We start from the raw sequence: 13,627 nt of genomic DNA, 5'->3' as shown, positions 1-13,627 counted from the left end.
GAACGCTTGCCAAAACTCAAGGAGGCCCGGGCAGGGGTGGAGATTCACTGACTTAATGCGACGAGCAGGCAGCTTTGGAACAAACTGTTCACTGCCTCTGGGGCTCTCTGTAACGCAGCTTTTGGGAAAACTGAGAACACTACAAGACGCATTATTGTGAATGTGAACACACCATCTTTACTGACCACAGAATCTTTTCTGGCTTTTCTTCAGCTCTGCCAAGCAGACAACAGATACCTCCAGGAATAACTGTCCAAGCACGCTGCGTTTTGACTAATGAGACTGAGCCTTTTACACTGTGAGCTTGAATGAATGAAGCAACAACTCTGAGCAGAAGTATCACTCTTTAATACCTCTTAAAGAGCACAAAGTTTAAAGAAAAGGCAGCTTGTTTCAGTATTACTTAAAAAATCCTCACAAAAGGAAGACTTATGGCTCAAGTTTTTTCCCCCTCTTATTCATTTCTAACAATAAAGGCTTGTGTTAATTTATTATTGTCTTTAAAAAAAACAAAAGAAAAAAAAGGGGTGGCTATAAATATTGTTGTTCGACCGGAATACAAGTAACGGCTTCTCAAAGTGACGTTAACATCAGTAATGGTTCAACAGGTCTGGACAAGACAGGTTTAAAGTTACACAGTCATAAGTCAGAGGGTTTATTTGCAGCTGCTGGAGTGTCAAAAACAGTCCTGACTTCTTTCCACCTTGTTCAGGGGTGAGAATTTCAGTGTGTGGATGCAAGAAGTACCACGTTTAAAAAAAGAAAGAAAGAAAGGAAACAAAAATCACATTCAGTGTCCTTCAGTCCAAGCTCTATGTGCTCTATGTGCTGTTGGCCTGCTCTTGCTCAAACAGAGCCATGGCCAGATGCGAGCGTGACCCCAGACCCTCCAGGTTGCTGAGAACACAGCGGTGGTAGATGTCCTCGCTGAAGCGGGGATTGCACGTCCGCCGCACGTATTTCTGAATCAGCGCCGGCTCTACTGCTCTGAACACATGCAGGCCCGAGTAACGGACAAAGATGTCGTACACGTCCATGCTTTCCAGGAGCTCCTCGTTATCCAGGATGTCGGCAGCCATCTTCGTCCGTGCGGTCATGTAGTCGGCGTTGTAAAAGCAGGCCTCGTCGAAGACGTGCCGGTCAAAGTGGCCGTCTCGCAGTGACTCCGAAGCAGCGGAGGAGGAGGCAGCGGAGGGCTGCTGGTCACGGTAGAGGACGGCTGGGTTGTACTCCTGGAAGTGGATGGGGAAGAAGACTTGCCAATTGCTGATGGAATTCATTCTGCAGCGGTTCAGGAAGTCAGCGTTGACCTCTGTCCAAACGCTGGCCAGGAAAAATAGTGTGTCCACCGGGTGCTTCTTGGAGATGATGTCCATTAGCTTGACCTGCGAGGGCACCTCGGTCTTCACACTGATCCAGGGGATCTTCACGTCTCCGTAGCGTTTCTCCACTTCCCCAATCATAGCCTTGACGCCAGCAAACACGTCAGTCTGACTGACTCTCTGCGCATCGAAAGGATCGTAGATGAACAAGAACGTGAGTAAAACATTGTCATGGGTGTCCAGAGTGTTCATCACGTACATGTCCAGGAAGTTCCCAACATAGTCCTGATCCTGGGCGGTGACAGGCAGGATGACCTGCACCCGTGTCGCTTCTGTCACATAAGGCATGGGAATAATCTCAACTGAACTTAGAGGTCGCAGCAGGTTGACTCGTTTGGCAATGACCTGGCTGTGGCCTTTCTGGGTGTAGGCCTCCAGCGCGAGGTCCAGTATATACTCCATACCACGTGTGGGATCAAAGCGACGGTACCCATTAAGTAGACGCCTCTTGCGGAACCGTAGCTGTGGCTGGTAGCGCTCGTTGAGACGCTCGACCGCAATCTCTAGAATTGCATTGACGTCTGCGCGGTTGACACCTCTCAACTCACATTTGGGGGAGCCATCGACGCAGGAGTAAATGTGCTCTTCCGTAAAGTACTCCCAGTTTATGACCTCAAAACGCGTCCTGGGTTTGAAGGGAGGGTTGATTCCTATCGGCCACGTCACTCCAGCCTTGCCCTCTGGTGTCAGGTCACTCAGGTTACTGATCTGCATCTGATGAGTGCACACAAAAATTTGAAATGCATCAGAGGTGTCTAGCAATATGTCACCTACAGCCAAAATGCAGGAGATAAGAGCTTCAAAATTCTCAAAATATAAATGAAACATTCTTCCTTTATTAGCAGAGCATACAGGAAAAGAATTCACAGCAACCCAACTATCACTAAAGATAATCAACATAACTGACAGGTGACACAGATCATGTAAATGTTAATTAAAAGTGTGCTTCATGACATAACCTGATATGTTTAACATCCTCAGTGACAGGCTGTTAAACCCACAGGGGAACGCTGTATTGTTGTGATAAAACCTGCTTCCTATAAAGTTGTTGTCTTGCGTGAGGAATGTAGGGAGTTAGACTGGATCATTTCTCCAGCAAAAGAGAAAACACGAGTTGACAAGATGAGCAACTAACATCTATTTATGTCCTTTGAAAATGCAGCCCCTTTCCCCCGTGGTTCTTTTATATGACCTGCAGAAAAGAAGATGGTAAGAACATGTTGGGCAAAGTATCTAAGATGGGCAGACACTTGTCATCAACATCCATCATGAAATTATTAAATAGCCTTGTCTAAGCAAAGTCTTTTTACGGCCCTTCCCTCACAGTTTTTTCCATCACAGTCGAGCGAAGTTGATTTGGAAAAGGATGTCACAGGTCATTTTTTTGATTATCCATCTGATTAAGGAAGAGAAACAGGGAGGAAATGCCAAATTACACAATAACCGAACTGAAAACAGTTTATGGAGTGATGAATCCAAATTTGACATTTTTGGTTTAAATCATTGTCAATATATACAGACTGCATTTCAGCCAGTGGTGTTGGAGATCTTGTCAAATCATGAACACAAAAAAGTACCATCAGGTTTTGATCCACCATACAGTATCATGTGGAAAATATCTAATTGGCAGCAGTTTGGGTTTTTCAGCATGACCATGATTCCAACCACACTGTAATTGAATTAAAAGCATTAAAAGCCATTAGAATTGTACAAACTCTGTTTTTGCCTTATACTATATTTCCATGTATGTTTGCATGCTGCAGTATTTCCCACTTTTGTAGTAAACTGTAAGTAAATGAATGGTGGCTTAAAACGTTTGCACAGTACTGTACTGTATCAAGTGTTCCTTGCGCTTTAACCAGTATACACAAAAATTAGCTATAACAATAAGTTATGTCTAATAAAGTCATGACTTATTTTATAGCTCTGTGGTGCGGTAAGCTATATTTAACCTTAAGTCAAAACAACTCTAATGAACTGTCATTAGCAGCTACTTTAGTTACATAAGGTTTCTCAGGCAGATCATACTCGGCACAACACCACATCCCTTCTCTTGGTTTTCTGGCATATAAATATTGTTTCAGTCAGGAATTACTGACTCAGGTCCTGAAGAGGGTGTGGTGAAATAAGAACAAACTGTATACTAAATTTTGACTAAGAAGTGATGAGTCAGGCAGAAAAAAATGTTTATAGGAGCGAAAAACAAAACCTGTATTACAAACCTGCAGCTGCTGGATCTGCAGGTAAGTCCATTCTAGCTCAATGTGGCTGAAGCGTTTGTGCAGTCGATACATGAGATTTGGGTCAGACACAGGATGCACTGTGAAGGCATTTTTAAACTCTGGGCTATCTTCACGCTCTGGGTCTGCATTTTTCCCAAGCTCAAAATAACGGTAGGTCATCTCCTGCGAAAAACATGCACATATAAATATTAATATAGCGGACCATCCTCCTACTGATTAAGCTACTTATTTCAAAGTCTGTGTTTTTACCTGGTGCACTTCCACACAACTCATACCCAGGTAGTCGATAATACAGCGGCCCAGCCACTCATCAGGCCTCACGCTGAGGATGTCATTGCGGCAGGTGTCGAGATGGGGCTGCAGACGGGCCAGCAGACTGCGGGACAGCAGGTAGCCATAGCCTCCGTGGCAGTAACGTGCCTTCTCCTCACCACCGATGAACTCCTCTGCCCTGCCCATATACAGGTCCTGACCTGCGCTGAGGTGGCCCACCAGCTCCGACAGCCGATCCGCCTGCATGTACGTGTCATCCTGGGCTAATAGGAACCAGTCGTATTCCGAGCCGTAGTGCTGGTGGAGGTGGCGTACCGTCTCATACATCAGCCACACCGGGCGATCGTCGCCATGGGCAACCACAGTCATCCCGTGAGGCACCTTGGGGCTGCGCAGGCCTGTGAAGAAGAAGGTCCGGTGGAAGTGGTGGGCAACTGTGCGGTTCACCGCTACGGCCAGCGTGTTGAGGGTGGCCCGAGAAGTGAGCACGCCCACCAGGAGTCGCTCTCTGATGCCCAGTTCAGTGTGGATGTATCGTGTTCTGAAGAAAGAGGGCAAAGAGGGAGCAATTACAGCAAACAGCAAGAACACCGATGCATAAAAAGTATCTTCTCATAAGCGTGAACTTGTTTCCATCACAAGATACTAATGTGATGCAGATACTAAGTGGCTGTGAAATAAAAGATAATTGGATAGAAATGTTTGTGTAGGTGGTGTCTTTTTGGATTTAAAGAAGGAATTTGATACCAAGTTATTTTATCTGAATTGGCACTATATATATATATATATATATAATTTTTCTGCAGAAAATGTTAATCTATGCTATGGATGTTATCAAATCTCCTTTTTTTTGCGTGTTCTACAGGAGTCCCACACTTCTCCGTACCAAGTCCCCTTTTATTATCACTTTATAGCAATAATCTACCTATTGTATCCCAAAATGTTAATATCCAAATGTATGCAGATGATCCCTGGAAAGCATCCTTGACTCCTTCACTTCTAGGAATGGCTTGGTAAATCATACATTTTATTAAGTAGTAAAAATGAGCATGCATGATGTTTTCAAAAGAACCAGTAAATGAGCTGAAATAACACTATATAAAATATATATTTTTGCAATGATGTCAGTGGTATTTTTAAGCCTTTTATGGGCAGTATTTTCTGTGGGGGCATTTACACACAACTATATCTAGAGAACTACTTAAGCTATGTCAGTTAAGTTTTGAGGTCCTGCTACTTTAAGGAGTTTCAAAAGAGTAGCTAAAGTTCCACATAAAATTCTAAAAGTTTGAATTTGCTTGAAATTCATCATCTCTGTAAAAAGAACAAATTCAATGATAGTAGGATTAAATTTGTACACAAAATCCCATCGATGAGGTGTTCTATTATATCTCCCCCCTCCAAAATTGGCAACCCTGCTAAATAATGACAATAATAATTACAGTGCTTCACAACAGAAAAAAGGAAAAAAGCAAATGAAACATCAAATTGAACATAAATATCAATAATTAAAGAGGATTGATAGAAATAAAAAGTGTAAGCACAGGAGAGGCCTGCTTTTAAAAATATGTCTGTAAGAAGCATTTGTAAGACCACAGTGAGCTGGCCAATCAGATCTCATCTGGGAGATTATTCCAAGGAATGGTTGTACTGACAGAGAAAACCTGATCATCCTTATGGGATGACTATCAGAGCCAGTAGAAATAAATAAAAAAGATAAGAAATAAAATTGAAAAAAGAAAATGGATGCAATCTTTTGCATCAGTGAGTTTTCTGAAGGAATTTGTGGCATAATCTGTAATCTACAGGCCACTTATTCTCTGTACCCCCCTCAGTGCAATGAGAGCATTGCAGGGGGGAATTAAATGTAAGAATGTAAAATGGGGAATTAACTAAATGCAAATCCACACTGTGTGGAAAAAGTCTCCAGCTTCTTTCAATTAAAAGTCGAGCAATGCTTCCTGTGATCCTTCTTTAAGCACCTGGAAACAGGGACCATACCTCCCGCACTTACCTGAGGACCTTCTTGTGCGGCTTGTTTGGGTCCTTGTGATAGGGCACTATGCGTGGCTGAAAGTCTGCGTCTCCAGCTCCATCTCTTGAATCTCTGTGGCCCTCTCCCCCACCCAAAAACCGCCTGCCATTGCCCAGCTCATCTCCACAGGAGTCCTCCGTGTCTCCTTGGGTCCAGGACACCATCAAAAGGCTCAGACTGCATCCAAGAGACAGCCCCAGGATAAGGGGTAAAGCAGGCCTGAACAGGGCCAAAAATGAGGAGAGACGCATCCCTGGCAGTTATGAGCTACACTTATTGTGGCTGTGCTGGGAAAATTTTTTAAAAAAAATCCCAACAACAAAAAACTAGAGCACTGATAGTGCCAACACTCCTGCCATATGTTAACACGTCTTTGATAAATCTGAACCGAAATGAGTAAAGAAAATGACAGAAAACTGGCTTAAAATTAAAGTCTGTTCCCAGTCCCTTTCAGCGAGGTAGTGAAGTTTCTACTCAGCCTATAACGAATGATTAAATCTAAACGTTACATGTTACAGCACTTTTTAAATGTTTTTTTGTTTGACAAATGCAAGAAATGTCGTTTTTAATCCAACGTCACAACGGAAGATGACCAAACTGTAAAGCTACCGGAATGAAGCACTTTGTTCATCTGAAAGATGAAATGCATACAGATATTTTCGCATGATTAACAGTCATTGCGAGTCAAAATTTTAAGATAACAAAAAGGGAAGAAAAACTCAGAAATGTCGTTGTCATAAAAATTGTGTAACGTTACTCTGGTGGTTTTTTAACCGTTACCTTAATTAGCTTAACTAGTTTGGGATGGCGTTAGCTAGAAGCCAAAGTCAGCTAACTAATGCAGCTAGACGATGAACTAGTAAAGTTAACCGTTTATCTGGTTACCAGTAATAAAAGACAACCCGAAGCGAGAATACTCGGAAGTATGAACTCCACAGTATCGTTTTCCACCAGAGGAAAGCATTAGGGAGCCGAGCTAGCGAGCTAGCGTCGAGTCCGTTGTTTCCGTACACAAACGACGATCCATCTCCACGAATGCTGACTCGAAGGAGATCCCATGTAACACAGCTCATACCGGGGGGGAAAGCTACGAAGCACAGCCGTGCACATTGTCGCCCATCTCCGTCAGTTTCCTGACTTCCTCAAAAAATCCGAGTGCCACACAGACAGCGCTGAAACAGCGTCCCTCTTCAACCTCATCACCGACCGCCGAGTGCTGCCGCAGCATCACCCCCCGACTGAGCAGCTACCGGCAGATCTCTTCTTAGTGAAAGCAGTACTTAAAAATAAATTCCTCCTAGAAAATCACATTGAACGCACGAATGTGTTAGATACGTATCAACACAACATCTTAGTGATAAGAGGGCAAAAGAAGCCTTACTAGGATGGCAAAACCTCATAAATACAATATCTACCCATTAGTCAGTGCCAGTTTTCAACTCATAAGCCGTCTCTTTAGTTCTACCTAAAAATTATATAAATTTGGCTTATTTAGTAGTTAATTTAAGGTTCAGTTGATGGGTAAAGGGACATTTTTACTGCAGTCCCACGAGAAGAGGAGGGAACTTACATCTTCACCGCCCTCCTTGACCATATATGGTCCGTCTGGCGGCTTGGCGAGCGGCTACATCCACCCGGCGAAAGTGGACACGAGACTGTCGGTGTGTTCAGGAGAACAGTGGTTCATTATTTAGGTAAGAGAGGGAATAACACTGTATGAGAGCTGCCACGGTTGTATGACATGTAAGCTGTTTTATTTTAAGATAAACACAGATGTGGGGGTGAGCTCTAGTTAGCCGATTTGAGAGTTTTTCGAAGCTACTTGGGGCCCTGCGTCAAGTTAGCTTTAGCTGCTCAGGCCTGGCTACCGTTGTTAGCTTAGCTAAGGGGCTAACGCGCTAAATAGCCGGCTTATAAAAACTATTACGATTTACTTTTTATGTTTAACACTCTGGGCTCCTTAGACCATGATATTTATTATGGTTGGTTAACTGTGAAATGACAAAGTGTGACGTGTAGGCTGCTAACAGCTATGCTATCATGCGTTATACCGCAAAAAGCCCAACGTGCGGGCAGGTGGGACTGAAAGGAAACAAAATGCGGGTTTGGGGAGGGAGCATTATCCCCGCTATTACTGTCATTTAGTTGTCCTTAGACATTTTAGGCCTTTATACTCAAAGTTAGCCTACTTTTTAATGTAATCTGTAAAATGGTGTTATACGGTGAGTTCAATTACCGGCACATTTTTAACATTATGGTAAACAGGCAAGTGTACCGAGGTTGGTCCTGGTGCCTCATTATGTAAGCGATTAGTCATTTTTACCCTTATTTATATTCTGACATTTAACTGGTAGACTAAGACCAATTGGAAAATTGAGAAACCGTTAAACAACCTATGATCACGATTCTCCTGACACACTGCGATTCTATTTTGGTCTTAGTTTCTTCTTCATCCATATCATTTCTGTGTTTTTCTTTTCCTATAATGTAGCACTGCACAACCATGCCGTCTGACCTGGCTAAGAAGAAAGCAGCAAAGAAGAAGGAGGCTGCCAAAGCTCGCCAGCGCACCAAGAAAACTGAAGAAGTAAATGAGGAGAGTGAACAACAAGAGGCCCAGCTTAATGGAGCAGAGAGCAATGGTGAGAAGATGACTGAGGAAAAGCACTGATTGCTCACTGGATTTGTCAGCCTGTGGTAAATTTTCTAACTGAAGCTCTCTTGTTTTCTTTAAATATATTTGATAGGTGTTGAAAATTTGACAAAGGAGCTGGATGAGTTTGAGCTGCGGAAAACGGAGGCCCGGGCAGTGACGGGTGTTCTTGCCTCCCACCCTAACAGCACTGATGTCCATATAAGCAGCCTGTCGCTCACCTTCCATGGTCAAGAGCTGCTTGCAGACACCAGCCTGGAGCTGAACTCAGGCAGACGCTATGGCCTCATTGGTCTTAATGGCACAGGTAACTAATTTATCCTGGAGCAGTATGTTTCTATTAAGACTTTAAACACACGGACATTAGAAACCAAAAGGAAAACCCCCCCCAGCTGTTTCAAAACCTAGTATTTCATTTGGCCATCTGGCCCTTTAGGCCAAAGGGAAAAACCTGAATAACTGATGATATTAAAGGGTTCATATTACAGGAATTATATAAAGTTGACATTAGGCTTCAACCAATGACAGGGAAATGACAACATGAAATGGTTGGAACCCAAATTAAACCTTCCTGAGTTTTAAGGATTTGAAGCAAGTACCAATGAGAGAAAGATGCTGGTGACTGACACCTCAGATGGAAGGGTGTAAAAGCATTAGAAAGTTGAAGCAGAAATCTTGGCAGCTTTATGGCCCACCTGAGGCCCATGGGAGTGGCCAGTAGGGAATCTCTTATCAACACTGGTTCTGCTACACTTCCTTGTGTAGCTTGCATTTGTCAAATGTTCTTATATCACATCCCACAAAACATTTTTCTCTCTATTATTTATTTATTTATTTATTTTCCCGTTTTCTGCCAGGAAAATCCATGCTGTTGTCAGCCATCGGACATCGTGAGATTCCCATTCCAGAGCACATAGATATTTACCACTTGACCCGAGAGATGGCCCCCAGCGAAAAGACTGCTCTGCAGTGTGTCATGGAGGTGGATGAACAGAGGATCATGTTGGAGAAGGAGGCAGAAAGACTTGCCCATGAAGACTGTGAGTGTTCAAATAAACTGCAGGAAGTTGAAAAATCTCTCTAATTATGCTTTAGCTATATTATAAATGCCTTTTTTGTAAACAGCTGAGTGTGAGAAGCTGATGGAGCTGTATGAGCGTCTGGAGGAGCTGGATGCAGACAAGGCGGAGATGCGAGCCTCTCGGATCCTCCACGGTTTGGGTTTCAGCACTGCGATGCAGCAGAAGAAACTGAAGGACTTCAGTGGAGGGTGGAGGATGCGTGTTGCTCTGGCCAGGTAGACACAGCTCGTATAGTACTGTACCACTGAGTTACGGTCATCCTCGTCTCTCCAGCTTTCGACTGATCCTGTGTCCCTTGTCCAAATGACAGAAAAACGCACACGATAAAAGCAAACTGTAGCATTGTGTCCTGACTTCCCACTTTAGTTTCCTGTATGGTAGATACAGGAAACTAAAGTGGGCATAAGTTATAATTTCCTCTGTGTAGTCACGATAACCAATACAGGGAGGGGGATGAGGTGATAATGTATCCATTAAGGTAGCAGTATGAACCCTTTGTGATGTGTAACGTGTTGCCCTAATACAAGAAACGCAACAGTGGTCTCAGTAGATCTGGTGTGAGTGACACAGACTGGGGACTATCATGTTTCTAGCATCTCCGGTTTGACAATGGAATCATTTGGATGACTAATAGGGTATTGGCATGATAGCCAGAGTGGTATTAAGTCCTAACATTTCAGTCTGTTTTGTGTAAAATATCTCTCCTGTCTCTCGATCTTCATTGTGCCCTGTCTATACAATATTGTGTTATAATGTGGAGAGGAGATAAACTAGTGTGAAATTGATATTCAAATTCACTATAATATTGAACCAAAACAAACAATCCTATTGTTTTGCTCATTTCATAATAAAGGTGCTTCAAGAACACATTTCATATTACTTGTGTGTGCACTCAGACACAGTTACTGGAGTTGGATATATGTCCTGGTGTAAATCTCAAAGTACAGAAAGACCAATTAAAGATCTTTGATCCTGAAGATCTTCATCCATCCCACACAAAGCACAGGGCTTTTTGTAATTTTAAAATGTGAAAGCACAAGCATTCAAGACTAGTTCTGAGCTTTAGATTTGAGGAGTTAATCTAAACAAACTATCAGTATTGCTTTAAATTCAGCTGTTTGACATCTTTGTAGGGCTTTGTTCATCAAGCCCTTCATGCTGCTGCTGGATGAGCCCACTAACCACTTGGACCTGGATGCTTGCGTGTGGTTGGAGGAGGAGCTTAAGTCGTAAGTTTTCCCTCTGCTTCCTTCATTTAAGTCGGATATGGATTAAGACTCATTTTTGATCAACTTGATGGTTTTTGTCAGGTTTAAGCGAATCCTCGTGCTCATCTCACACTCTCAAGACTTCCTGAACGGTGTGTGTACCAATATCATCCACCTGCATCAGAAGAAACTGAAGTACTACACGGTAAGGGCATGCAACTGAAGTGACTGCCAGAAAAGAAAACACCCTGAGCATGCTTTGTAGGCTTCCAAGTATCATGAATAGATTGCTATACATGTAATCACATAATGCTGAATAAGGAAACCAGAGGCAGGCTATTACTAAATATATGTGTGCCACCCTGTTGGATGACAGTGCAAATCTATTTTCATTATAAGGGTAACTATGACCAGTATGTGAAGACCAGACAGGAACTGGAAGAGAACCAGATGAAGCGCTTTAACTGGGAACAGGACCAGATAGCACACATGAAGGTAAAAAAGGGACATCATGTGGCCACGTGTCACTGCCTGATTGGTACAGAGACTTAGGCATCCTTTTATGAAGCAGTTACTGTTGCTATAGCCACACAGTAACATTTGCACTCAATTATCTTTTTTGTATCCCAATTTTCTAGAACTACATAGCCAGGTTTGGTCACGGCTCTGCAAAACTGGCACGACAAGCACAGAGCAAAGAGAAGACTCTGCAGAAGATGGTTGCATCAGGCTTGACTGAAAGAGTCGTGAATGACAAGGTACAGTAACTGTGGCCTATTAAATTTCATCTCTTTTTTTTTTTTTCTCTTTTTTTAACTTAATAGTATCAGTTCACAACAATGGTTGTCACAAGCCAGTTTAAACTGTAAAGAGCCTGAAATATCGGGGAGAGAACCCAGTCAATCAGATTATTCTTGGAGCTCCAATTGGTGACAGTGGGAAGGAAGAAGTTCCCTTTAACAGGAAGAGGGTTTCCTGAATCTAATATGAGAGCTGATTTGACAAGAGGGAATGTTTTGCCTCCTATTCTACAACCTTTGAAACTGTTGCTCAGCTTGCAGCCAGGCAGTTGTTTTTCCAACTTCTGGATCAGTAATGTATCTGTTTTTTAGGGACTGTGGTTAGTGGTGAAACCTACCACCTTAGCAGTAACCCTTCCTGTTTCCCACAGACTCTGTCATTTTATTTTCCTCCCTGTGGGAAGATTCCTCCTCCTGTTATCATGGTTCAGAATGTGAGCTTCAAGTACAGTGAGAATACAGTGAGTATAATGCATTTATATTTTCCCCTCCTTTTAAAATATGGATTTATTTGGCACACTTAGTGATTTTTGTTTCCTTTAGCCGTACATATATAAAGACCTGGAGTTTGGTATTGACTTGGACACGCGAGTGGCTCTGGTGGGACCCAATGGAGCTGGGAAATCTACACTTCTGAAGCTGCTTATGGGAGAGGTAAGGCATCTTTATCATCAGCTTAGATCTACTCCCAGTTGATTTCAGAGTGATGAGGTTTATTCTCTTGTCTCTGTAGCTCCTACCTACTGATGGTATGATCCGCAAACATTCTCATGTCAAGATTGGCAGATATCACCAGGTAAAACAAATCTTTTGAACATACTGCACAGGCTCCATCTGATTCATGGCGTTAGACACTGGTGGTGGCTGGTACAGTTAAAGATAAACGTGTGGGTTTTTAAAATTTTCTCTATAGCACCTGACTGAGCAGCTTGAGCTGGACTTGTCTCCTTTGGAGTACATGATGAAGTGTTTCCCTGAGATCAAAGAAAAGGAGGAGATGCGGAAGATCATCGGTCGCTATGGTCTAACTGGGAAACAGCAGGTAGGAAGGGGATACTTTCCCAGAACTACTATTAATTTTGTCTCCCCTCTACCATTCTAACATTTGAAACATCTTCCAGGTCAGTCCGATCAGAAATTTGTCAGATGGTCAGAAGTGCAGAGTGTGTTTTGCTTGGCTGGCCTGGCAGAACCCTCATATGCTGTTCCTTGACGAGCCTACTAATCACCTGGATATCGAGACTATTGATGCATTGGCAGAAGCGATCAACGAGTTCGAGGGTGGTATGATGCTAGTCAGCCACGACTTCAGGCTAATTCAGCAGGTATGGACTGATCACTTAAAGCAATCAATTAGACCTTGATTAGAAGTGTCGCTGTACTAATGGTCTCCCTTCCTGCAGGTGGCTCAAGAGATCTGGGTCTGTGAGAAGCAGACCATCACAAAGTGGAACAGAGACATCCTGGCATACAAAGAGCATCTGAAATCAAAGATCGAAAAACAGCAGGCACATGACATCTAGAGGAGCTTCATGCTGAGCCACTCCTTTATCTCATCAGATTTGACCTGCGAACTCCTGAAGGGATGAGCAGGAAACGTCCAAGCCAGAACTAAAACGGTCTCTTGTACATGTTGTACTGTATTTCCATCGGTTTGACAGTGCTGCACCGTGCTGAACATGACCCAAACCCCCTCCGCTGTTCTCTGATTGGCTGATTCACCCGAAGCATCTCGGTGCATTTTGGAATGCATTCCATTGTGCTGTCTTCATAGGAAAGTTTTTATTTTTCCACGTTCTGTTTATCCCAACATGTATGCAGCAGCTTTTAGGTCATATTTTATATTTAAAAAATTGACTTCTTTCTCCCCCCATGTAAAATTACAGTTCTGCCTTATTTAACAATGTAATGCAATAAGTTTGTCTGAATAAACGGAACATTAAAAAACAGC

General features: G+C 42.9%; 2 protein-coding genes across 3 annotated transcripts; one reads left to right on the top strand and one right to left on the bottom strand.

Moving 5' to 3' along the window:
• Positions 1-327: 327 nt before the first annotated feature.
• Positions 328-7,469, bottom strand: chpf2 (chondroitin polymerizing factor 2). The gene is made up of 4 exons (XM_085286895.1): positions 5,913-7,469; positions 3,875-4,439; positions 3,605-3,787; positions 328-2,096 (listed from the first exon to the last, which is right to left on the bottom strand). Exons 1-4 carry the CDS (start codon positions 6,182-6,184, stop codon positions 822-824), a joined length of 2,295 nt encoding a protein of 764 aa, XP_085143021.1. The 5' UTR covers positions 6,185-7,469; the 3' UTR covers positions 328-821.
• LOC146567211 (ATP-binding cassette sub-family F member 2) lies at positions 7,469-13,625 on the top strand. 2 transcript variants are annotated; one of them, XM_085286897.1, is made up of 15 exons: positions 7,469-7,627; positions 8,425-8,575; positions 8,681-8,893; positions 9,444-9,626; positions 9,712-9,883; positions 10,802-10,897; positions 10,979-11,081; positions 11,276-11,371; positions 11,515-11,634; positions 12,048-12,137; positions 12,220-12,330; positions 12,410-12,472; positions 12,590-12,718; positions 12,798-13,001; positions 13,080-13,625. In XM_085286897.1, exons 2-15 carry the CDS (start codon positions 8,437-8,439, stop codon positions 13,197-13,199), a joined length of 1,839 nt encoding a protein of 612 aa, XP_085143023.1. In that variant the 5' UTR covers positions 7,469-7,627; positions 8,425-8,436; the 3' UTR covers positions 13,200-13,625. The 2 variants fall into 2 exon arrangements, with proteins under 2 accessions (XP_085143023.1, XP_085143024.1); XM_085286898.1 differs by having other exon boundaries at positions 7,542-7,676.
• Positions 13,626-13,627: the final 2 nt, after the last annotated feature.

This window comes from Mchenga conophoros, linkage group LG9 (genome assembly GCF_057382185.1).
Source record: "Mchenga conophoros isolate Kocher_MC1m ecotype Shallow Benthic linkage group LG9, M_conophoros_male_GT1.1, whole genome shotgun sequence".
In the NCBI taxonomy this organism is placed as follows: Eukaryota; Metazoa; Chordata; class Actinopteri; order Cichliformes; family Cichlidae; genus Mchenga; species Mchenga conophoros.
The sequence above is the reverse complement of the archived record's forward strand: the minus strand, read 5'-3'. Positions and strand labels throughout refer to the sequence as shown.